Source organism: Amblyraja radiata, chromosome 25 (genome assembly GCF_010909765.2).
Source record: "Amblyraja radiata isolate CabotCenter1 chromosome 25, sAmbRad1.1.pri, whole genome shotgun sequence".
Lineage (NCBI taxonomy): Eukaryota > Metazoa > Chordata > Chondrichthyes > Rajiformes > Rajidae > Amblyraja > Amblyraja radiata.
In genome coordinates, this window is record NC_045980.1 from 28,299,454 (window position 1) to 28,322,650 (window position 23,197).

Genomic DNA, 23,197 nt, shown 5'->3' on the forward strand with positions numbered 1-23,197 from the left:
CATAATTCGTTATCTCCTACCCCACAGCCAACAATGGACCATTGTGGGCTCCACCTTTCCTTCATCATCGTTATGTTTTTGCACATCCTTCCTTCATTTGTTCTATATCACTCTACAATGATCGTCAGTGTATCCTCGCTTCCCTCTCCCCTGACTCTCAGTCTGCAGAAGGGTCTCGACCCGAAACGCCACCTAGTCCTTTTCCCCAGAGGTGCTGCGTTGCTCCAGCTTTTTGTGTCTATCTTTAGTGTCTATCTAACTTTGGAACCTGTGAACAGTTTCATCCATGTAGAAACATAGAAACATAGAAATTAGGTGCAGGAGTAGGCCATTTGGCCCTTCGAGCCTGCACCGCCATTCAATATGATCATAGCTGATCATCCAACTCAGTATCCTGTACCTGCCTTCTCTCCATACCCCCTGATCCCTTTAGCCACAAGGGCCACATCTAACTCCCTCTTAAATATAGCCAATGAACTGGCCTCAACTACCTTCTGTGGCAGAGAATTCCAGAGATTCACCACTCTCTGTGTAAAAAATGTTTTTCTCATCTCGTTCCTAAAAGATTTCTCGTACCTCGTGCTTCAGTCAACGTGTGATTCATGTCATGTGACTACATTTGATGTATTTTCCTTAAATGAGCATCAGACATATTTAAACATGGATAACTCCACTGACAAAAATATCTTCTAATGTTATGGTCACGGGGAGAACGTACAAACTCCCTACAGACAGCGCCCGTAGTAGGGATCGAACCCGGGTCTCTGGCGCTGTTAGGCAGCAATCTATTGCTGTGCCACCCAACTCGTTACAACATTGGAACTTACTGTATATAATCTCAGTACTATCCGTGCTAGCTGCTGAGTGGCACGGTGGCACAGCGGTAAAGCTGCTGCCTGACAGCACCAGAGACCCGGGTTCCATCCTGATTACGGGTCCTGTCTGTACGGAGTTTGTACGTTCTCCCTGTGACCACATGGGTTTTCTCCAGGTGCTCCAGTTTCCTCCTGCACTCCAAAGACGTGCGGGTTCGTGGGTTAATTCGCTCCTGTAAATTGTCCTGAGTGTGTAGGATAGAACTAGCGTAAGGTAATTGTTGGTCAGTGGGGACTCGGTGGGCCGAAGGGCCTGTTTCCATGCTGTATCTCTAAACTAAAGTAAACTAAACTGTGATGTCTTGGTACGTTATGTAATAAATGTAATATGTATATAATGTAAATACAAGTGCCTGTAAAGTCTTTAAAGTAAAGAGGGAGATGTGATGTCTTTGTAATGTGATATATGTAACAGAAACCCGTGCATGAGCCTCGTGACTGAGGTCAAGTGACCTTCAAGATAAAAGGCAGTGATTGCAGAATAAACGGGCTCTTGCTCTTGAACTCTAACTCGGTGTGAACGTGTCGTCTTGTGCTAGTCACAACGGAGCCTTGCCACAAACAGAATACGTTACATAAACTGCTCGGGTAAGCATCATAGCTTCATCTATTAAAGAAGCAAGTCTACACAGCACAAATCATGGATACCTGGTCAATGTGGCGATGTAGAGAGCTGCCTTCTCTCCAATGATGCAGTGGTGATTGAGCTTCGCAATGCTTCAATGGGTGTGAATTGTGTGCTGGGAAGTCTAGAGGCTGTGAAAGGAGATACATAAATGCAGACCTCTTTTTTCAAAGTATAATGATGCTCTGGTTGAAACAACTCCTTGATTGAATAGCGGAGTCTGAAGAAGGGTCTCGTACTGAAATGACACCTATTCCTTTCCTTCAGAGATGCTGTCTGACCCGCTGAATTACTCCAGCTTTCTGTGTCTATCAGCGGAGTAGACTTGATGGGCCAAGCGGGCTAATTCTGCTCCTATCACATATGAACTAGGTTTTTTTAAACACCAAGTGCTGGAGTAACTCAGCAGGTCGGGCACCATCTCTGGCGATCATTGATAAGTGAGGTTACGGGTCTACAGAATGAAGAAGGGCCCCGACCGGAAACATCAACTATCCACGTTCTCCAGTGAAGCTGCCTGACTCCAGCACTTTTTTTGTTAACCAACATCTGCATGTTCTTTGTTTCTACAATGAATCACTATTAATTTACAAGGATGTTGCCAGGACTGGAGGGTGTGAGCTTTAAGGGCCTGTCCCACGAGCATGCGACTCCATGCGGCAAGCGCGACCTAACGTGGTCGCTTGAGCCGTACGGCCTCGCGGGGCCGGTCCCACTTCGATCACCGGAGCCGTATGGAGTTGTGCGGAGCTGGTCCCGACCGCGCGGGGCTCTGAAAAACTGACCTCGTTCAAAAATTCCGCGCGGCAACGGCCTGCTGGCCCGCAGCCGCCTCCACGATGTACACACCGCCTCGACGGGCATGCGCAGCGTCATGACGCCGTACGTCACGCGCAAACTTCCCACGGACTTCGCTCGAACTTCACGTCACTCACTCGACCTCTGCGCGGCCCCCGCTTCCGGTTTGGTCGCGCTCGCCGCATGCAGGTCGCATGCTCGTGGGACAGGCCCTTTAGGGAGAGGTTGAGTGGGCTAGGTCTCTTTCGAAGAGGGCCCTGACCCAATTGGTCCAGTTCCCTCAACCTTTCGCTGTGAGGCTGGAGTCTCAACCATGGTAACGCTGAAAGCGAAGGCACACAATAGGCTTGTGACCGATGCTGACGTGAGGTGTGGCCTGTCCAGCATTCCTCCTCATTTTGATCGCCTGATGGCTGCAAAGCAATTCCAGCCGTTACATTGACTGTGTATTGGCAGACATGTTTTAATAAATCGGGCTGGTTTTTTCTTCAATTTTTGTTTCGGGGGTCACGGTACTGACCAAGAATGTCTGATGGGGTCGTGGGGCCAAAAAGGTTCAGAACCACTGGTTTAAGGTGAAAGGGAAAGATTTAATAGAAGAATCTGAGGGGTAACTTTTTCACACAAAGGGTGGTGGGTCTATGGAACAAGGTGCCAGAGGAGGTAATTGAGGCTGGGACTATCCCATCGTTTAAGAAACAGTTGGACATGTACATGGATAGGACAGGTTTGGAGGGCTATGGACCAAGCGCAGGCAGGTGAGACTAGGGTAGCCGGGACATTGTTGGCTGGTGTGGGCGTGTTGGGCCGAAGGGCCTGTTTCCACATTGTATTGCTCTATGTTTCTCTCTGATGTTTCTATGTTTTCAAGAGAGAATTAGATTTAGCTCTTGGGGCTAACGGAATCAAGGAATGTGGGGAGAAAGCAGGAACGGGGCACTGATTTTGGATGATCAGCCATGATCATATTGAATGGCGATGCTGGCTCGAAGGGCCGAATGGCCTACTCCTGCACCTGTTTTCTATGTTTCGCTAATCACTGGAAGCAGGAGTGGAGCAAGGGGCAGAGAGGGCAAGGAGACATCTCCATTTACAGCCACTGTCGCTAAGAAACCATTGGGCTGGATAGTGCAGACTCTGACAATGTAGGCAGCCACAGTGCATGGCCACCTTCCCATCCCACCAGAGAGCAGTGCTGAAGTACTCTCTAGCTCATTGGTGATCGGACTTTGCTGGCTTTACCTTGCACTAAACGTTATTCCTTTATCACGCTGTAAGCGGCTCGATTATAATCGAGTACTGTCTTTCCGCTGACTGGATAGCCAGCCTCAAAAGGCTATTCACTGTACCTCGGTACAGGTGACAATAAACGAAACTGAACTAAAAACTTGTCCCCGTGACCCAGGGACAAAGTCCAAGCTTGGAGCTGGTTAAATGTTAAACAGGAGATGGTCATGCTCTTCTCCAGCTCGCTGACCACCAGCTGACTTGTTTACCCTCTGTTTACTCTTTAACGTGGAAAATGTTTGGCGCGCCTCACCTTCCACCCAGCGGTCTTGAACCCGGGTACAACATGAAAACTTCAAGTTCCTTTGAGGTGATAGTCGTACAACTTTGCAGCGTCTGAGTGACGTCTGTAAGCATCTGTACAGAGCTTGACCAGCTCAGTCACTGCACTGGCCCGGAGCATTGAGACAGCCTAGTGGCAAGAGTTTGTTAATGGTGGCACGGTGGCGCAGCAGTAGAGTATTGCCCCTGTCCCACTTAGGAAACCTGAACGGAAACCTCTGGAGACTTTGCGCCCCACCCAAGGTTTCCGTGCGGTTCCCGGAGGTTGCAGGTGGTTGCCGGAGGTTGCAGGTAGTGGAAGCAGGTAGGGAGACTGACAAAAACCTCCGGGAACCGCACGGAAACCTTGGGTGGGGCGCAAAGTCTCCAGAGGTTTCCGTTCAGGTTTCCTAAGTGGGACAGGGGCTTTACTGCCTTCCACTGCCAGAGACCCAGGTTTGATCCCGACTACAGGTGCTGTCTGTACGGAGTGTGTATGTTCTCCCCGTGACCGTGTGGGTTTTCTCCGGGTGCTCCATTTCCACCAACACTCCAAAGAAGCGCAGGTTTGTAGGCTAATTGGCTTCGGTAAGAATTGTAAATTGTCCCGAATGTGTAGGACAGTGACAGTTTAATTTAGTTTAGGGATACAGCATGGAAACAGGCCCACCGAGTCCACAAGGCACCAGCGATCCCTGCACATTAACGCTACCCTACACACACAAGGGACAATTTACATTTATACCAAGCCAATTAACCTGCAAACCTGCACGTCTTTCGATTTGAGGGAGGAAACTGAAGATCTCGGTGAAAACTCACGCAGGTCACTTAATAAAGAACTGCAGATTTGGTTTACAAACAAAAAAACACAAAATGCTGGAGTGACTCAGCGGGTCAGGCAGCATCTGTGGAGAAAAAAGGAGTGGTGACGTTTTGGGTCGGAATTCTTCTTCAGAATGAAAGTCGGAGGTGAGGAGTGAGAGGTGGGTGGGGGGTTAGGTGGGGGGGGGGGGTTTGGGGGGTGGGAGGGGCTCGCGGTTGAAGAGCTGGAAGGGAGTAAAGACCGGGACCAACCGGGTCACCTCAGGCAGAGCGATGCCTCGTAGGATTGTTGACAAGGGAAGGTGTGATCTCAGGGAGGGTTGAGGTACCAATTTAGGTAATTGAATTTTGATACCATTAGGTTGTGAGCTGCCCAATCATTATCAGTGGAACTGACAACATTTGGGTGAGAAGCACAAGATGTTAATGTCATAAGTAAGTGATAGGAGCAGATATAGGCCATTTGGCCCATCAAGTGTACTCCGCCATTCAATCATGGCTGATCTATCTCTCCCTCCTAACTCCACTATCCTGCCTTCTCCCCATTACCCCTGAATTCTGAATGTCCTCAGAATGTCTTCAAATTCTGCATTACTATTTCAGCAAGAGTTCTACGAGAATGTTCATCAGAATTGTAGTCTGTGCACGATTCAATGCATGAGGATGTTCAGAATCTGGGACCCCCGGGACACACGGAAGAGTGTGGTGTAAAGACCACATTTCCCCAACTTCAAGTGACGCTTGCTTTCCCTCTCTCTCTCCGTCCATTCCCCCACCCTCGTTCTCTGACCAATTTCACGTTCCTCCTGATTAATTTTACAGTGTGTGTGTGTGTAGGCCTCGTTGTCACCTTCCCCATAGCCATCAATGAACCGTTCTACATTTCCTTGATCATCACCTGTGTTGATCTGTACTTTTCACACCTTATATTCCCTTTGCAACCTTCCACAGTGGGCAGCGCAGTGGTCGAGTTGCTGACAGAGACCCAGGTTCGTTCCTGACAACGGTGGCTGTCTGCACGGAGTTTGTATGTTCTCCCCGTGACTGTGTGGGTTTTCTCCGGGTGCTCTGGTTTCCTCCCACGTTGTAGGATAGTGTTAGTGTGATCCCTGGTCGGCACGGACACGATGGGCCGAAGGGCCTGTTTCTGCGCTGTATCTCTAAACTGAACTAAACCTCCATATCTATAGTTTCCCTCTCCCCTGACTCTCAATCTGAAGAAGGGTCTCGACTGGGAATGTCACCCATTCCTTGTCTCCAGAGATGTTGCCTGTCCCGCTGAGTTACTCCAGCACTTTGTGTCTGTCTTGGGTGTACGGTCGTAGGTTGTTTGAGAACCATTTTGAGAATATTCTTGGAACATACAGAGGTTGGTCCAGGACATCACCTTGCATAGATGTTGGAAATAACCAGACCGGTGTTTGTTTCACAGCTGCCCTCCTTGACCATTGTGATGGCCATGTTTTCTGCAGGGATTGGAGGATCGTTTCAGACTGGATATAACACGTCCATCATTAATGCTCCCACCATGGTGAGTGCTGCCTTTCCATTCACCTCACTTGCACACGTTGAAGATGTCAGGCTGCTGATGTTTGAGTTACCCAGGTCAGGGCACCAGATCAGGAGATGCTCCATAGCTGTTGTCCACGAGTGGGGTGGGGTGGATTGGATTGGGGTGGGTTGGAGTTGGGGTTGGGTGGGATGGCACAAGATAGGGTGGGTGGGACAGGTTTGGGGTGAGACTGGGTGGGACAGGGTAGGGTGGGATGGGATGGGTGGGGTGGGGTGGGTGGGTGGGGGTGGGGTCGGGATGGGATGGGATGGGTGGGACGGGGTGGAGTGGGTAGGGACAGGATGGGGTGGGTGTTGGGTGGGGGTGCGGTGGGTGGGGTGGGGGTGGGGTGGGGTGGGGGTTGGGTGGGGTGGGATGGGTGGGGTGGGGGTTGGGTGGGATGGGGTGGGTGTTGGGTGGGATGGGGTGGGTGTTGGGTGGGGGTTGGGTGGGGGTTGGGTGGGATGGGTGGGGTGGGGGTTGGGTGGGATGGGGTGGGTTGGGGGTGGGATGGGCGATGGGTCTGGCCAACACTGCCTTCACTGGTTGTCACACGATCATTGGGTCAGCGAGTTTGAATTTGGACATTGCCGCACTTACAATGTGAAGGAGAGGGGCCCGACTGCCAGCATGAAGTTAGGGACTGACAGAACAATAAATTAGAAGATTAAATAGCCCAAGAGTGTCAGAAGATTAGCTGCCTACTCTTTTCCTGCTGTCTCATTCACTTAAAACCCCCAGTAAATGTGCTGTAACCACAGTAATGCAGCAGGTAGAGCCGCTTTCTCACGGCTTCAGAGACCTGTGACGATCCTGACCTCGGGTGCTGTTGGTGTGGAGTTTGCACGTTCTCACTGTGACCATGTGGGTTCCTTCCATATCCCAAAGGCGTGCGGGTGGGTCGGTTAACTGGCTACAGTAACGTACCCCTCGTGTGTCAATGAGTGTGTTGATGAGAACGAGGGGAGAATAAAATGGGTGAGATGAGTGTAAATGGGTGTCTGGTGGTCAGTGTGGATTCAACGGGCCGAAAGGCCTATTTCTGTGCTTTATCCTCTATGACCACGTATGAATGTGAATCAAATTATTTTAATCTCGGCTGATGCTGCAGGATGTGCCGGGGGAGGGCCACGGTGGCGCAGCCTTACAGCGCTTGCAGCACCAGAAACCCGGGTTCGATCCCGACTGCGGATGCTGTCTGTACGGAGTTTGTTCGTTCTCCCCGGGACCGGGTAGGTTTTCTCCGAGAACTTCGGTTTCCTCCCACACTCCAAAGACGTACAGGTTTGTAGGTTAATTGGCTTGGTGTAAGTGTAAATTGTCCCTAGTGTGCGTTCTCCCTTGATGTATATCATCGCCTCCCATCACCTTGTGCAGTCCAATGGCATCAAGTGACACTATTGCCCATTTCCTTGGTCAGCTGGAGATTCCTAGATGCCAACTGGTCACCCTCCAGTGCCTGGACAATGTGGCATTCATTTCCCAAGTGTTGATGAGCTGTTTAGTCAGCATGAGTTTAACTTGGCATCATGCTTGGCACAGGCATTGTAGGCTGGAAGCCAAGACAAAAATCCAGGACAATCAGTGCTGGCAGCAGATGACCTGGGGTGAGGAGGTTCCCTGACGGTCCGATTGTTGGCTAGAGACAGGTGTGAGTCCGGGTGGGGGAGGTACATCATTGTGAACTGTGGAACTGACAGGCAGACTCCAGCTACTAATTTGCCTCCATAGTTTGTGGGCAATTTTGTCGGTTAGCTGTTTTTGGATCTTGTTCTCAATTGCTGCTTCATGTCTACTCGGCAGGAGGTGCAGGCGTTCATTAATGAAACGTGGACCATTCGGAACGGCACCAATCTGCAGAGCGGGCTGCTCAAGCTCCTGTGGTCTGTAATCGTTTCCGTTTTCACCCTTGGTGGATTCCTCGGGACGTGGTTAGGAGGATACATGGCTGGCAAATTTGGTCGGTAAGTCTCCACAATTTTGCTGTGTCAATCTTACAGTCATAAAGTCACAGGGTCATGCAGTGGGGAAACGGGCCCTTCGGCCCAACATGTCCCACCTACAATAGTCCCACTTACCTGCCTTTGACCCATATCCTTCTAAACCTGTCCTATCCATGTACCTAAGATAGACACAAAATGCTGTAGTAACTCAGCGGGACGGTCAGCATCTCGGGAGAGGAATAGGTGACGTTTCGGGTCGAGACCCATGTAAAGGTTTGTTTTCACTTCAAACATAACAACACATAAATTAGTAAAAACGCATTAAAATCTTTATTTCGCCCAGGTGGGTGTGGCAGTAAACTTTTACAGTATGTAATATACAGGCTATAGATTCACTCTATCCCCACACAAAGATGTACTGTTCAATCAGATATATTTATACCCCAATATTCAGCAATTCAGCAATACTTTATCTTACAGTTAGGGTTGACAGGTTCTTCTGTTAGAGGAAAGGTTAGCCCATATGTGGTTATGCTGAAAAAGCTGATTTTTTTTTGCAGATTCAATCTGTAGAGCAGAGGGAAAGAACTGTTGTCTGAGCATTCTTCTGATTGTTTATATCATAGAGCAAAAACATGAATGCATGAATGTATTTGTGCTGTTATCTCGCTAGTGTTATGGAAGAAGGGCAAAAATATTTTAGTGATGATGCTGTAGCCTTGCTAGTGTAATAGGTGAAAGCATTCATTTTATTGCTTCTAAATCTACAGCTGAATCCATTTTGATAACTTTCTCACCCTTCTTCAGGCAGAGAGTCAGGGGTGAGGGAATCTAGAGATATGGAAGGGTCAGGTGTGAAAACGACAGATCAAAGCAGGTAGATAAGGAAACGTGGAATAGTTTCTTGTTGGGTGAGGGGAAAACGACAACATGGCATTCAACCAGCCATGTACCTGTCTAATAGTTTCTTAATTGTTGCAGTAGTCCCCACCTCGACTACCTCCTCCGCTAGCTCATTCCACATTCCCCCCACTTGTGCTGGGAGCGCATAGTTTTAACTTGGTGATTATTCCATTGAGTAGACCTGCATCCTGTGCGTTAGGGTGGGAAACACGCAGGCAATGCTGTTATAGTAGCTGTACGACTTCCTCCAGCAATTAGTTTTTCTGCTCAAGGCTCCAACACCTGCAGTCCCTTTTAGTTTTGTTTAGTTTAGAGATACAAAGGCAGCGGCAAGGTGGAGCGGGGGTAGAGCGACTGCCTCACAGCGCCAGAGACCCGGGTTCGTTCCTGACCACGGGTGCTGTCTGTACGGAGTTTGTACATTTTCCCTGTGACCCGCGTGGGTTTTCTCTGAGATCTTCAGTTTCCACGCACACTCTGAAGACCTACAGCTTTGTTGGTTAATTGGCTTGGTATAAGTGTAAATTGTCCCCAGTGTGTGTAGGGGGTGGAAGATTGCAACCTTCACGTGGTCCGCCATGTATCGACTAATGCAATCAACTCGACGTGCACAAACGGAAGATCAAATAGAACAAGTTGTCCAACAACTTTAGGCTGTGCACGCCACACGAAAGAAGAAGAAGAAGTGTATGTAGGAAAGTGTTAGTGTGAATGAACTGCTAATCGGTGCTGACTCGGAGGGCTGAAGGGCCTGTTACCGCGCTGTTTCTCTAAACTAAACGAGACCGCAGATGTTGGAGTCTTGATGCAATTTGTTTCTGTGTTTCAGGAAAGGGACCCTCTTGCTTGCCAACGTCTTCACCCTGGCTGGATCTGTCTTCATGGGAGCGAGCAAACCGGCCGGCATCTTTGAGCTTCTAATAGTGGGCAGGTTTCTTGTGGGACTACATGCAGGTACTGGGAAAACTGTGATACTCCCTCCATGGTTTCAGAACTATTTGTCCCCTGTGTGGTGTTTGAGTCGGGTTTTTATTTCGTTTGAATCAGTTTCACGGTTTTTCAAAGCTTTAAATTATCTGCTGTCGACAAATTCCTGCGTTTCAGCGACTTTGTGGTTTCAAGGTTTTCTTGTAGTTTAGTTCAGTTCAGTTCAGGTTAGTTTAATTTAGTTTAGTTTCGTTTAGTTCTTCTTCTTCTTGCGTATGGCGTGCACAGCCTAAAGTTGTAGGACAACTTGTTCTATTTGATCTTATTTGGTTGTGCACGCCGGGTTGATTGCATTCGTCGAAACAGGGCGGACCACGTGAAGGTTGCAATCTCCCACCCTGTTTCGTTCAGTTTAGTTTAGTTTATTGTCACGTGTACAAAACTGCAGTGAGAAGCATTGTTGTAGCGTGTTCTCCAGTCAGCACAAAGACAATACATGATTACAACCAAACCATACCCCAGTGTACAGATACAGGATAAAGGGAATAGCGTTTAGTGCAAGATGAATTCCAGCGAAGTCCGATTAAGGATGAGTCCGAGGGCCACAAATGTGGTAGACGGTAAGTCAGGACCGCTCTCCACTTGGTGATGGGACGGTTCAGTTGCCTGATAATTGCCGGGAAGAAACTCTCCCTGAATCTGGAGGTGTGCGTTTTCACACTTCTCTGCCTCTTGCCTGATCGGAGAGTGGAGAAGAGGTAGTGACCGGGGTAAGACTTGTCTTTGATTATGCTGTTGGCCTTGACGAGGCAGCGTGCGGTGTGGATGAAGGTATCCCTGCAATTGTTGAAAGCCAACTGTTAGTGCGGTTATTCAACAGCGTGCAGAATATTGAGCACAGATTTCCAGAAAGCCCTTTCAGAGAATTAAACTGCATTATTAAATGCCACAACCCTGGTCACTGGGACTACAGAGTCAGTTACTATCGACGCAAGGCTGGTTAACTACTCCAGCGTGCAGCTTTTAATCTACTTCAGGTTCTTAATGTCAACAAAAGAAAGGTCTGCATGTCTTTTATCTGCAATTATCTCCATGGATAGCCTGCGACTCCTTCTCGGTCTCCGTCCCAGGTTCTAGAGCTTTCTTTCTTATACAATGTATTAGCTACTGTATTATTGGGTTAGGGAAATGTCAATAACGTACTGTTATAATTAATATGTGTGATTGGTTTGTTGGGGTTGCCTCCCCCAAGCAATGTCACGCCCTTAGTTTGGAGGGGTATAAGAGGGTGTGTAATTCTTTGTGGTGTGTCGGTTGAATGTGACCTCTGTTCTGTTCGCACGTGATATTATTGTCTTGCGTGGGTGGATCGGCAACCGTCCATGCAGTTTGTACTTCAATAAAGTGAGGTTTTGGAACTAGAGTTTGACTAAACCAGACTAAGGGGGTAAGTGCAGATACTGGAATTTACATTGGGGGTGTCGTCCAGGATCTCAACGGAGCCCCAGACATAAGTTTGCGGTCAGGGAGTTGAGTCGTTCCAGATTGCGAGAGGTGAAATCGGCACCGCGGTGCGGTTTTCGCATTGATTTCACCCGCTTCGCTTATCAGGACGAATCAATCATTGGCATACTTGTGTTGGGGATCCCGACGAGATAAGAGAATAGTAGCCTGGCAGACTCTGGTTTCGTGAGGGTTCGAATCTCTGGGGAGGGTTGATTAGCTGTCTGTGGATATGTCAGCAGCTGGTTCGAGTCTCTGGGGACGGTATTCAGGTCAATTATGAGGGTATTATTGGGGGTCAATATATGAGGGTTGGGTCAATATATGAGGGTTGGGTCAATATATGAGGGTTGGGTCAATATATGAGGGTTGGGTCAATATATGAGAGTTGGGTCAATATATGAGGGTTGGGTCAATATATGAGGGCTGGGTCAATATATGAGGGTTGGGTCAATATATGAGGGTTGGGTCAATATATGAGGGCTGAGTATTGTGGTAAGCCATTGGCAACTTACCTTAAAGTACAATACTGACAGGTTATTAAGTCACTGAACCGTGATCTAAATTTGAGGTGTTCACATTGAATATCCGTTTTGATCTAGATCTTGTTAAAAATGTAAAATAGCTCCGTAATTGTATAGGGGGGTTGCACGTAAGGTCACCGGGTCACAGGGCTTGACGCACAGAGCCGCTCAATCCATCTGGAGGACATCGTAGCTTCCGGTATGTGTTGTTAATACGCGAAACGCGTACTTTCCCACCTGTTAAAAAACGCCAAAATGGTGAATTTTTGCGCTGTAAAAAATTGTGGAAGTCGGGGTAACCGTGAGAAAGATCTATCCTACTTCAGAATTCCGAAAGTGAAGCGAAATGAAGGTAAAGAGAAGCGAGAGCTGAAGGGTCAACAACAGCTAAAGTGCTTGGCGTACATTTCTAGTTTGCTCATTGCATTTCATCAACAGAAAGGCATTATTTGTGTTTTTTCTTGATTCCTTTGGTATCTAAAAAGTTTCAGAAGTGATAAATCTGGCTGTAAAATTAAAAAAAATAATTGTGATGTGGGTTTTTACATGCAAAAAGAAAACGCTTCCGAAGCTAAATTTTATCATTAAAAAAATCTCCAGACTTAGGAGTGGTGTGTGGAAAAGTACGTTTTCTATCATTATGCTATTGAGATGTATATTTTGGCAAATAATAAAATGTCCTGACAGCTTAAACATCCACTCCCTTTCAATAGGATATTGTCAATTTGCTGAGGTTGATTATGTCCAATTAACAGCTAACAATTATGCCATTCCTTGGCTTACATCTGAGTAAAATGTAATTCAAAACCCACGTATGATTTGCGATTTTAAAAAAATTGTTTTTTTTTTTTTTTTTTTTTTTAAATGATAAATTTTGCTTCAGAGGCGTTTTCTTTTTGTATGTGAAAACCCACTTGAGAACCATGGGCGGTTTTAAAATTTTACAGCCAGATTTATCACTTCTGAAACTTTTTAGATGCCAAAGGAATCAAGAAAATACACAAATAATGTCTTACTGTTGATGAAATGCAGTGAGCAAATGTGATAATTCCCAATATTTTCAATTAGATATCTGCATGGCCAATATTCGCCAAGCACTTTGACTGTTGTTGGCCCTTCAGCTCTCGCTTCTATCTACCGTCATTTCTCCTCACTTTTGGAATTCTGAAGTCGGATAAATGTCTCACACGCTTATCCCGATTTCCATAATTATTTACAGCGCTAAAAATGACCATTTCGGCGAGTTTTAACGGGCCCGCTACACTGGAAACAATGGTAAGTGCCTACCTGCAATTCATCGCGTGTACTCCACTTGGCGTAGCGTAGCAACAGTACGGGTCATGGGTCGTGACCCGACTGCCGTGAAACCTCCCTATATAACTGTATAATTACGACTTGCTTAGAATTGTGTAAATACTTTTCTTTAAAAAACTGTTTGCTTAAATTGTACTTCTCTGCCTTATTTGAGTTGTGATATTCTGTTCTTGCAATGTAACTGATTTTGTTCTGGTAATATACGTACGTACTTGCAATGTAACTGATTTTGTTCTGGTAATGTAACTAATTCGGCTCCTGTATTGTTAGAACTGTTTGCTTGAATTGTGTGATCTAGTATTTACCTTAGAATTGTATTTTAATTGAATGCTTATATTTCATATTACAGTGTGTTTATGCATTATAACTATTAGCCTTATTATTTCTAGTTAGAGTGTGATGTTGCCCTTGTGTTGTTCTTGTTTGAATCCAAATGTATAAGTGCTGCTGTATTGCGTTTGCTTGTACTTTTGTGAAGGTGGTCCCACCTGGATTCAAGTGTTTAAGAAGGAACTGCAGATGCTGGAAAATCGAAGGTACACAAAAAAGCCGGAGAAACTCAGCGGGTGCAGCAGCATCTATGGAGCGAAGGAAATAGGCAACGTTTCGGGCCGGGTTTCGACCCGAAACGTTGCCTATTTCCTTCGCTCCATAGATGCTGCTGCCCCTGCTGAGTTTCTTCAGCTTTTTTGTGTACCCACCTGGATTCAAAGTGTGTTTACCGCTTTAAAAAGTCTGTGTGGATCTCTGTGTCTTTAATAATAATAATAATAATAATAAATTTTATTTATGGGCGCCTTTCAAGAGTCTCAAGGACACCTGTAGGATTTGTGTGACTGGTTCTTGGGCACCCGTTTGAAAGAAGTTAGATTTGTATGGGAGACTTGCTAGTTGTTAGGAATCTTGCCATTATTTTGTGAGCAAACTTGTTAAGTCCTAGGAGTTTTTGATAATGGGAAACTCATTGATCTGTGGAGACAACATTGGAAGAGGTTAAAACTGCCCTTGCAAGTTCTCTTCAGAAGTCGATACTGAGCCAGAATCCTAGATATATGACCAATGAAGAGACAGGAAGCAGATACGACAAAAAAATACGACAAAAAAGTCGCATTCCCCCGCAGGGAGAGACAGCAAGCCTTGTTTCAACCCCCCCCCCCCCCTCAAAACACAAACTAAAAACCAAAAACTAGACTAACCAAAACGAAAAAAACAACACAAAAAAACACAAACAAACGGGACTGCAGGTGAGCCGCTGCTGCCAGGGCAGCGCCGCCACTTCCGGGAGGTATCACTGGAGGGATATTGGAGAACAAGAGAAGCAGCCAGTAGTTGTGATAAAGACTGAATATGTCGCACGGAAGGAGGTACCGAGAGGTGCCCCAGAACCATGGAGCAATTACAGCCAACCCTATGTCTCCCCCAAACCACCTTTTAAAGTCAGCAGAATAGTAACGTTGGACGCTTGCTTTAATGGTGGCCTGCAAGGTGACTGGAGCAAGGAATGCCCAGCAAGAAGACAAAGTAGAGCAGAGTGTAAGAGAAATCAAGGAGTAATAACGGAACTCGATGGGAATATGAATTTGGCACTAGTTGAGAGAAGAGGAGGGAGCTGTAGGATTCACTGAGGTACCGGTAAGAACCAGCAGAGGAAGGAGACTATTAGGAGCAATAGTGGAGACGGGCAATTATTGTGGCAGACCCGAACAATTAGAGCAAATATATCCAACTGAAATGTTGTTGAGTTTTATCAGGCCTCCAGGACAGTGTTACCTATCAACAACATCATCTGGGGAGTGAGGTAAAGAATAAACAGACCCCTTGAGAACGGGCTGAAGACATCAAAGTTAATGTAGCTTTGTTTCAATGAGAGGGGATCACATTGAAACATATAAGATTGTTAAGGGCTTGGACACGCTAGAGGCAGGAAACATGTTCCCGATGTTGGGGGAGCCCAGAACCAGGGGCCACAGTTTAAGAATAAGGAGTAAGCCATTTAGAACGGAGACGAGGAAACACTCGTCCTCTCAGAGGGTGGTGAGTCTGTGGAATTCTCTGCCTCAGAGGGAGGTGGAGGCCGGTTCTCTGGATGCTTTCAAGAGAAGGCTAGATAGGGTTCTTAAAAATAGCGGTCAGGGGATATGGGGAGAAGGCAGGAACGGGGTACTGATTGGGGATGATCAGCCTTGATCACATTGAATGGCGGTGCTGGCTCGAAGGGCCAAATGGCCAAACTCCTGCACCTATTGTCTATTGTATGGGAAAGCATGGGTGCATGATGGTAACTTGCTTTGTCCCAAGTTTTTCAGGAATTTTAGGTTATAGGTTCGACAATGAAAAGGGATGGAAGAATGGGCAACAATACGGATGGAGGGAATTTGCACCCTCGAAAACTCGGGAAGCTTGATAAGATTCTGGGATATCTTGTGTTGCTGATAGATGGGAAATGTAATGGACACACTTATGTATATCTGGTTAGCTGATTATTGGACTATTTGGTTATCATAAATTATGGGTTATCATATATGATAAAAGGAAGGAACGTTAATCCTGGCCAGTTTGGAGGGGATAGGACTCTAAAATTGGGAAATTTGGGAGCTCCAAACCGGCGCGGCCTTGTCGGCTTCGGCAGCCGCGGGATCCAACCAGGAAGCGGCCGTTCCAGGTGGCCCAGCCGCCGAAAGGACTCTCCCGACGCCGGGGCAAGACCACCCGGTGAGAACGGCCAGGGACATCAGGCCTCCGTAGAGGCAATTGCGGTGGCCTCAATAGGCCTGACTTTGGGGTGAACATGGGGTGGGGACTGGACATTGTGCCTTCCCCCACAGTGCTATCCACTGTGGGGGGATGATTTTTTTGTCTAATTGTAGTCCTGTAGGTCTGTGTCCAAGATGGCTGCCGTGAAGAGAGAGTGGACGCTGGCGCGCTTTGGCTGCCGCTGCTCCCTCTTCACACTGTATTTTTGATTTTCTGTTTTTGGATTGAATTCTGTTTTTAATTTGTGTCTCTGATGTCTTTATTACTTGTTATATTCCGATTATATGTTATTCCGATTACTATGTAAGGTGTCCTTGAGATGTCTGAAAGGCGCCCATTAAATAAAATTTATTATTATTATTATTATTAAAATTGGGAAAGGCTTCAGGGCTGCTGGGATATTTGGTCAATTTGAAAGTGCTCTCTGTGGAACTGCGACAAGCTGCAGAGTGATGCCAGTTTGTCTACAGCCTAGATCCAAGCTGCAGGAAGGGCATGGGAACTTCTGCAGACCCTGTCAATTAGGTGCAAAATGCATAGAAAGGATTGAATGAATGCAAACCAGACATACACTTTGTAAATAATTGTAAATGCGGTCATCCTGTTAATCGATGATTGGTCGAACTGTTGAGCCTTGGAGAAACTTTGAATCTCAGGGCACATGTTTCAACATTTGTTCTTGTTTGCTGCCTTCTGGAGCTTTCTTTCTTATACAATGTATTATTGGGTTAGGAACTCAATATTGTACTGTTATAATTAATATGTGTGATTGGTTTGTTGGGGTTGCCTCCCCCCAAGTAATGTCACGCCCTTAGTTTGGAGGGGTATAAGAGGGTGTGTAATTCTTTGGGGTGTGTCGGTTGAATGTGACCTCTGTTCTGTTCGCACGTGATATTGTTGTCTTGCGTGGGTGGATCGGCAACCGTCCATGCAGTTTGTTCTTCAATAAAGTGAGGTTTTGGAACCAGAGTTTGACTGAACCACACTAAGGGGGTTAAGTGTAGATATCCGGTCAGGATTGAATCTGAGTCTCTGGCGCTGTGAGGCAGTAGCTCTACCACTGCACCACCTCACCAACTCGCCGGCAAGACTTGTGGTAGTGGGGGACTGCATTCATGCTCAATAGGGGCGGTACGGTGGTGCAGCGTTAGAGTCGCTGCCTTACAGCGCCGGAGACCCGGGTTCTATCCTGACTACGGGTGCTGTCTGTACAGTGTTTGTACGTTCTCCCTGTGTCCTGCTTGGGTTTTCTCCGAGTGCATCGGTTTCCTCCCACACTCCAAAGCCGTGCGCCGGTTTGTAGGTTAAATGACTTAGTAAAATTGTCCCTAATGTGAAGGATAGTGCTTGTGCATGGGTTGATCACTGGTCTGTGCAGACCCGGTGTGTCAAAGGGCCTGTTTCAACGCTGTATCTCTAAACTGAACTAAACATGAATTGAAAGTAAACATGCAGACAGTAAAGAAAGCTAATGGCAAGTTGGCCATCATAACCAGAGGATTTGAGTATAGGTGTAAAGAGGTCCTTTTGCAGTTGCACAGGGCCCTGGTGAGACCACTAATGTCCTTCCTAATTTGAGGAAGAACATCCTTGCTATTAATGAAGTTCAGCGTAGTTTCACGAGGATAATCCCCGGGATGGCGGGACTGACATATGAGGAAAGATTGGAAAGACTGGGCTTGTATTCACTGGAATTTAGAAGGATGAGAGGATATCTCGTATGTTGCAAAACATACTTGGCTGCACGGAGTTTGTATGTTCTCCCCGTGATCCACCTGGGTTTTTTTCCGAGATCTTCGGCTTCCTCCCACACTCACAAGACATACAGGTATGTAAGTTAATTGGCTTGGTATAAATGTAAAACAGACCCTCGTGTGTGTGTGTGGGATAGTGTTAATGTGCGGTTGTTGCGGGCTTGGTGGGCCGAAGGGCCTGTTTCCGTGCTGTATCTCTAAACGAAAGCTAAACTGATGCAGAGTTTGGACTGGGCAGCGTTTCCGGAGAATAATGATAGATACAGCAGCGACTGAGAAAGACCCATTCACTGATCAAACACTAACAGTTACTTTTTCCTGGGCTTGTGTGCAGGTGCCAGCCTGTGTGTGCAGCCCATGTACCTGGGAGAGATCGCACCCAAGGTCTGGAGAGGAGTCATCTCCATGGGAACCTCCCTGTTCCTTACTTTAGGAATCCTCGTTGGACAGATAATGGGACTGAGGTAAGACTAAACATTTGACCCTGTCATCATATATTTTAATGGCAAGATCATTTTCAGGCAATTAGTTTAGCTTAGAGATGCCGCGCGGAAACAGGCCCTTCGGCCCACCGAGTCCGTGCCGACCAGCGAAACCCGCACATTAACACTATCCTACACACATACTAGGGACAATTCACAATTATACCGAAGCCAATTCGCGTGCAAGCTGTACGTCTTTGGAATGTGGGAGGAAACCGGAGCGCCCAGAGAAAACCCACACGGGTCACGGGGTGAGCGTACAAACCCTGTACAGACAAGCATCCGTAGTCAGCATCGAACCCTGGTCTCTGGCGCTGTAAGGCAGCAACTCTACTGCTGCGCCACAGTGCCGTTCTAAATATATTAGTGAATCTCAGAATCTGATGTGAGATTCCTACCTATTCCACATACTCATTGATCAAAACACAAAGATCCTGACCTTGAGTACTGTCTTTGTGGAGTTTGCACGTTTAGTTTAGTTTAGATAGTCTAATTTAGTTTATTGTCACGTGTACCGAGGTACAGTGAAAAGCTTTTTTGTTGCCTGCTATCCAGTTCACAGAAAGGCCATACATTATTAAACTCAAGTCCTCCACAGTATGTAGATGCAGGATAAAGGGTATAAGGTTTAGTGCAAGGTAAAGTCCGCTTAAAGATTGTTTTTTTGGGTCTCCAATGAGGTGGATGGTAGGTTAGGACTGCTCTCTAGTTGGTGATGGAACAGTTCGGTTGCCTGATAACAGCTGGGAAGAAACTGTCCTTGAATCTGGAGGTGGGCGTTCTCCCTGTGACCACGTGGGTTTCCTCCAGGTACCCTGGTTTTCTCCCACATCCCAAAGACTCATTACCAATGAATATCTCATTACTGATCTCACCCTGCACCTCCCCATCTCCACCTCCCTGCACCTTGAAATACACTTAAACAACAGTTCTGATGAAGTAGACATAGGAACTGCAGAAGCTGGAATCTTGGGCAGAAAAAGCCCCAAAGTGCTGGAGAAACTCAGCAGCATCTCTGGAAAACATGGATAGGCAATGTTTCATGTCAAGACCCTTGTTCAGTCCCGACCTGAAACGTCACCTATTCATATTCTCCAGAGATGCTGTCTGACTTGCTGAGTTACTGCGGCACTTTGATTTTGTTATAATGGAGGGTCCCAGACCTTTTGGTAAGGCATGGTGGCACAGTGGTAGAGTTGCTGCCTTATAACGCCTGAGACCCAGGTTCGATCCTGACTACAGGTAGTGCCTGTACCAAGTTTGCACATCCTCCCCGTGACTTGCGTGGGTTTTCTCCAGGTGCCCCGGTTTCCTCCCACACTCCAAAGGCGTACAGGTTAGTAGGTTAATTGGCTTTGGTAAAATTGTAAATTGTCCCTGGTGTGTAGGATAGTGTTAGTGTACGAGGATTGCTGGTCGGTGCGGACTCAGTGGGCCAAATGGGCTGTTTCTGCGCTGAATCTTTAAACTAAACTAAACTAAAACCTCTGTCAACAGACGATGCCTGACATGACGACTGTTTCTGTTATTATTTCTGAGTCCCCTATTACATTTATTGTAAGTTTATTATAAGTGCGGCAGATGCCGTGATGATGTTCACACTGAAATTAGCTCAACAAAAATGTCTACCCTTCAAATTAGGCGCAAACAGCTGAAGTAACTCAGCAGGTCAAGCAGCATCCTTGGAGTAGTGACATTTCAGGTCGGAACCCATCCTCAGATTTCTTGCAAGTCGCTAGAATTCCCGATTTCTTGATGGTCATCTTAGATTAATGGCCAGAGATGGACACACAAAGTTGGCGTATCTCAGCGGGACAGGCAGCATTTCTGGAGAGAAGGAATGAGTGAGGTTTCGGGTCGAGACCCTTCTTAAAAAAAGTCAGAATAGAAAAAGTCTGAAGAAGGGTCTCGACCCAAAACGTCACCCATTCCTTTTCTCCAGAGATGCTGCCTGTCCCGCTGAGATACTCCAACTTTTTGTGTCTATCTTAGGCATTTTTTAGGCATTTGTGCCTATCTTCAGTTTAAACCAGCATCTGCAGTTCCTTCCTACACATATTAAATGAATGGCCTCCAGGTTTATTCTTCTTCTGTGGGTTTAAATAACCGCCTCAAGTCAACTTTAGAAAACCTTCTTAAAAGACTCTGTCCGGTCACCCTTCAACCATTCATGTTCTACCCGTATATCACATTTTATGGAACATTTTGTTAATTTATATTAAGACCAAAACCTGATATTGACTTTGAAAGTACGCATTCAATTATTCTACCAGACTGGTTAGGAAGATGAGTCGAGACCTTTTAGTTTAATCCTCCCAGATATTGACTTGGAAAAGCCGTAGAGGTGCTAGGGAATTGAGATTAACCATGATACTGAACACATGTAAAATAAAGACACAGTGTTGGAGTAACTCAGTGGGTCAGGCAGCATCTCTGGAGAACATGGAGAGGCGACACTTTGGGTTGGTTCTGTTCTACAGACGGCCTTCTCTGAAGAACCTGAGTTGGAACCAGGGTCCCAACCCGAAACGTCACCTATCCACGTTCTCCAGAGATGCTGCCTGATCCACTGAGTTACTCCAGTGCTTTGTGTCTTTTTGTTTATGTAAACCAGCATCTGCAGTTTCTTGTTTCTCAATGAATAAAATGTACCTGGCATAAAAACCCTGAATGATAATGGATGGTTTGGTGCCCAAGTGGCGCTAGCTGCTGAACGATCTTGATATAGTGGGCGGCACGGTGGCGCAGCGGTAGAGTTGCTGCCTTACAGCGCTTGCAGCACCGGAGACCCCGGTTCGAACCCAACCAGAGGCGCTGTCTGTACGGAGTTTGTACGTTCTCGCCATGACCACGTGGGTTTTCTCCGAGATCATCGGTTTCCTCCCACACTCCAACGATGTGCAGGTTTGTAGGTTAATTGGCTTGGTATCATTGTAAATTGTCCCTAGTGTGTGTGTAGGGTAGTGTTAATGTGCGGGGACGCTGGTCGGCCCAGACTCGGTGGGCCGAAGGGCCTGTTTAAACCCTGTAACTCTAAACGAAACTAAAAATAAGGCACACTTGGCCTGACGCATTGTGCTTTTCATGGTGTGCTGGTTTTCTGATTGTTGCCTCTGGTGCTCGCAGGGAGTTACTGGGCGGGGAACATTACTGGCATATCCTACTCTCCACCATCTGTATCCCAGCTCTGATCCAGCTCCTGATGCTGCCATGGTGCCCTGAGAGTCCCCGCTACCTCTTCATTGACAAAGGACTGGAAGCTGAAGCCGTCCAGAGTACGTATTGCTTGCATTCATCATTCGGGGCATGGTGTATAAGAGCCGGGAAGAAATGTTGCAGCTTTGTCGGGCTCTGGTTTAGAGGCTACGTTTGGAGATTCATGTTCACGTCTGCTCGCCCCATTATTGGGCGGTCACAGTGGCGCAGCGGTAGAGTTGCTGCCTTACAGCGAACGCAACGCCGGAGACCCGGGTTCGATCCCGACTACGGGTGCTGTCTGTACGCCGTTTGTACCTTCTCCCCGTGACCTGCGTGGGTTTTTCTCCGAGATCTTCGGTTTCCTCCCACACTCCAAAGACGTACAGGTTTGTAGGTTAATTGGCTTGGTAAATGTAAATGTAGGAGCGTGTCGATGTGCGGGGATCGCTGGTCGACGCAGACCCAGCGGTAGAGCTAATACCAGACGGTATTAGCTCTAAGGAGAAGAGTGGGAAGGAATGGCGGATGCTGGTTTAAACCAAAGATAGGCACAAAAAGCTGGAGTAACTCAGCGGGACAGGCAGCATCTCTGGAGAGAAGGAATGGGTGATGGTTTCGGGTCGAGATGTGTGAAGAAGGGTCTCGACCTGAAACGTCACCCATTCCTTCTCTCCAGAGATGCTGCCTGTCCCGCTGAGTTACTCCAGCTTTCTGAGCTGTAAGGAGCTATGTCTCATGATCCTATGATCTGGAGTTTAATGCTGATAAATGTGAGGTGTTACACCTTGGCAGGACAAATCAAAATAGGACGTACATGATAAATGGTAGGGAATTGAAGAATACAGTTGAACAGAGGGATCTGGGAATAACCGTGCATAGTTCCTTGAAGGTGGAATCTCATATAGATAGGGTGGTAAAGAAAGCTTTTGGTATGCTAGCCTTTATAAATCAGAGCATTGAGTATAGAAGCTGGGATGTAATGTTAAAATTGTACAGGGCATTGGTGAGACCAAATCTGGAGTATGGTGTACAATTTTGGTCGCCCAATTATAGGAAGGATGTCAACAAAATAGAGCGAGTACAGAGGAGATTTACTAGAATGTTGCTTGGGTTTCAGCAACTAAGTTACAGAGAAAGGTTGAATAAATTAGGTCTTTATTCTCTGGAGCGCAGAAGGTTAAGGGGGGACTTGATAGAGGTCTTTAAAATGATGAGAGGGATAGACAGAGTTGATAGAGTTGATGTGGACAAGCTTTTCCAGTGGAAATGGTGGCGGCAGGTTCGTTGGTATAATTTAAAAATAAATTGGATAGGCATATGGATGAGAAGGGAATGGAGGGTTATGGTATGAGTGCAGGCAGGTGGGACTAAGGGAAAAAAGTTGTTCGGCACGGACTTGTAGGGCCGAGATGGCCTGTTTCCGTGCTGTAATTGTTATATGGTTATATGGTTTTGATTACTTGGAGTCAGAAAGATGAGGTCAATTTGGCATCATGCTCAGCATGGACTCTGTGGGCTGAAGGGCCTGTTCCTGTGCTGTACTCTTTGCTCCATTTAATTGCTATGGGTGTTTCACCAACACTGCTGATTTAATCCTTGTGTATTGATTGCATTGCCATTCTGACTGGCTCATCGTATCGGCCCGTTAGGGTTTAATTTCACCTCTGAGTTTCTG

At 46.8% G+C, this 23,197-nt stretch overlaps 1 protein-coding gene across 1 annotated transcript in view; it reads left to right on the forward strand.

Moving 5' to 3' along the window:
* LOC116987170 (solute carrier family 2, facilitated glucose transporter member 11-like) overlaps positions 1-23,197 on the forward strand; it is a 42,001-nt gene that overhangs the window by 3,444 nt on the left and 15,360 nt on the right. Inside the window, exons 2-6 of the mRNA XM_033043046.1 lie at positions 6,101-6,199; positions 8,024-8,184; positions 9,896-10,020; positions 18,177-18,306; positions 21,451-21,599. Of these exons, the coding sequence (XP_032898937.1) occupies positions 6,101-6,199; positions 8,024-8,184; positions 9,896-10,020; positions 18,177-18,306; positions 21,451-21,599 (664 nt within the window). The remainder of the gene's footprint in view (positions 1-6,100; positions 6,200-8,023; positions 8,185-9,895; positions 10,021-18,176; positions 18,307-21,450; positions 21,600-23,197) is intronic.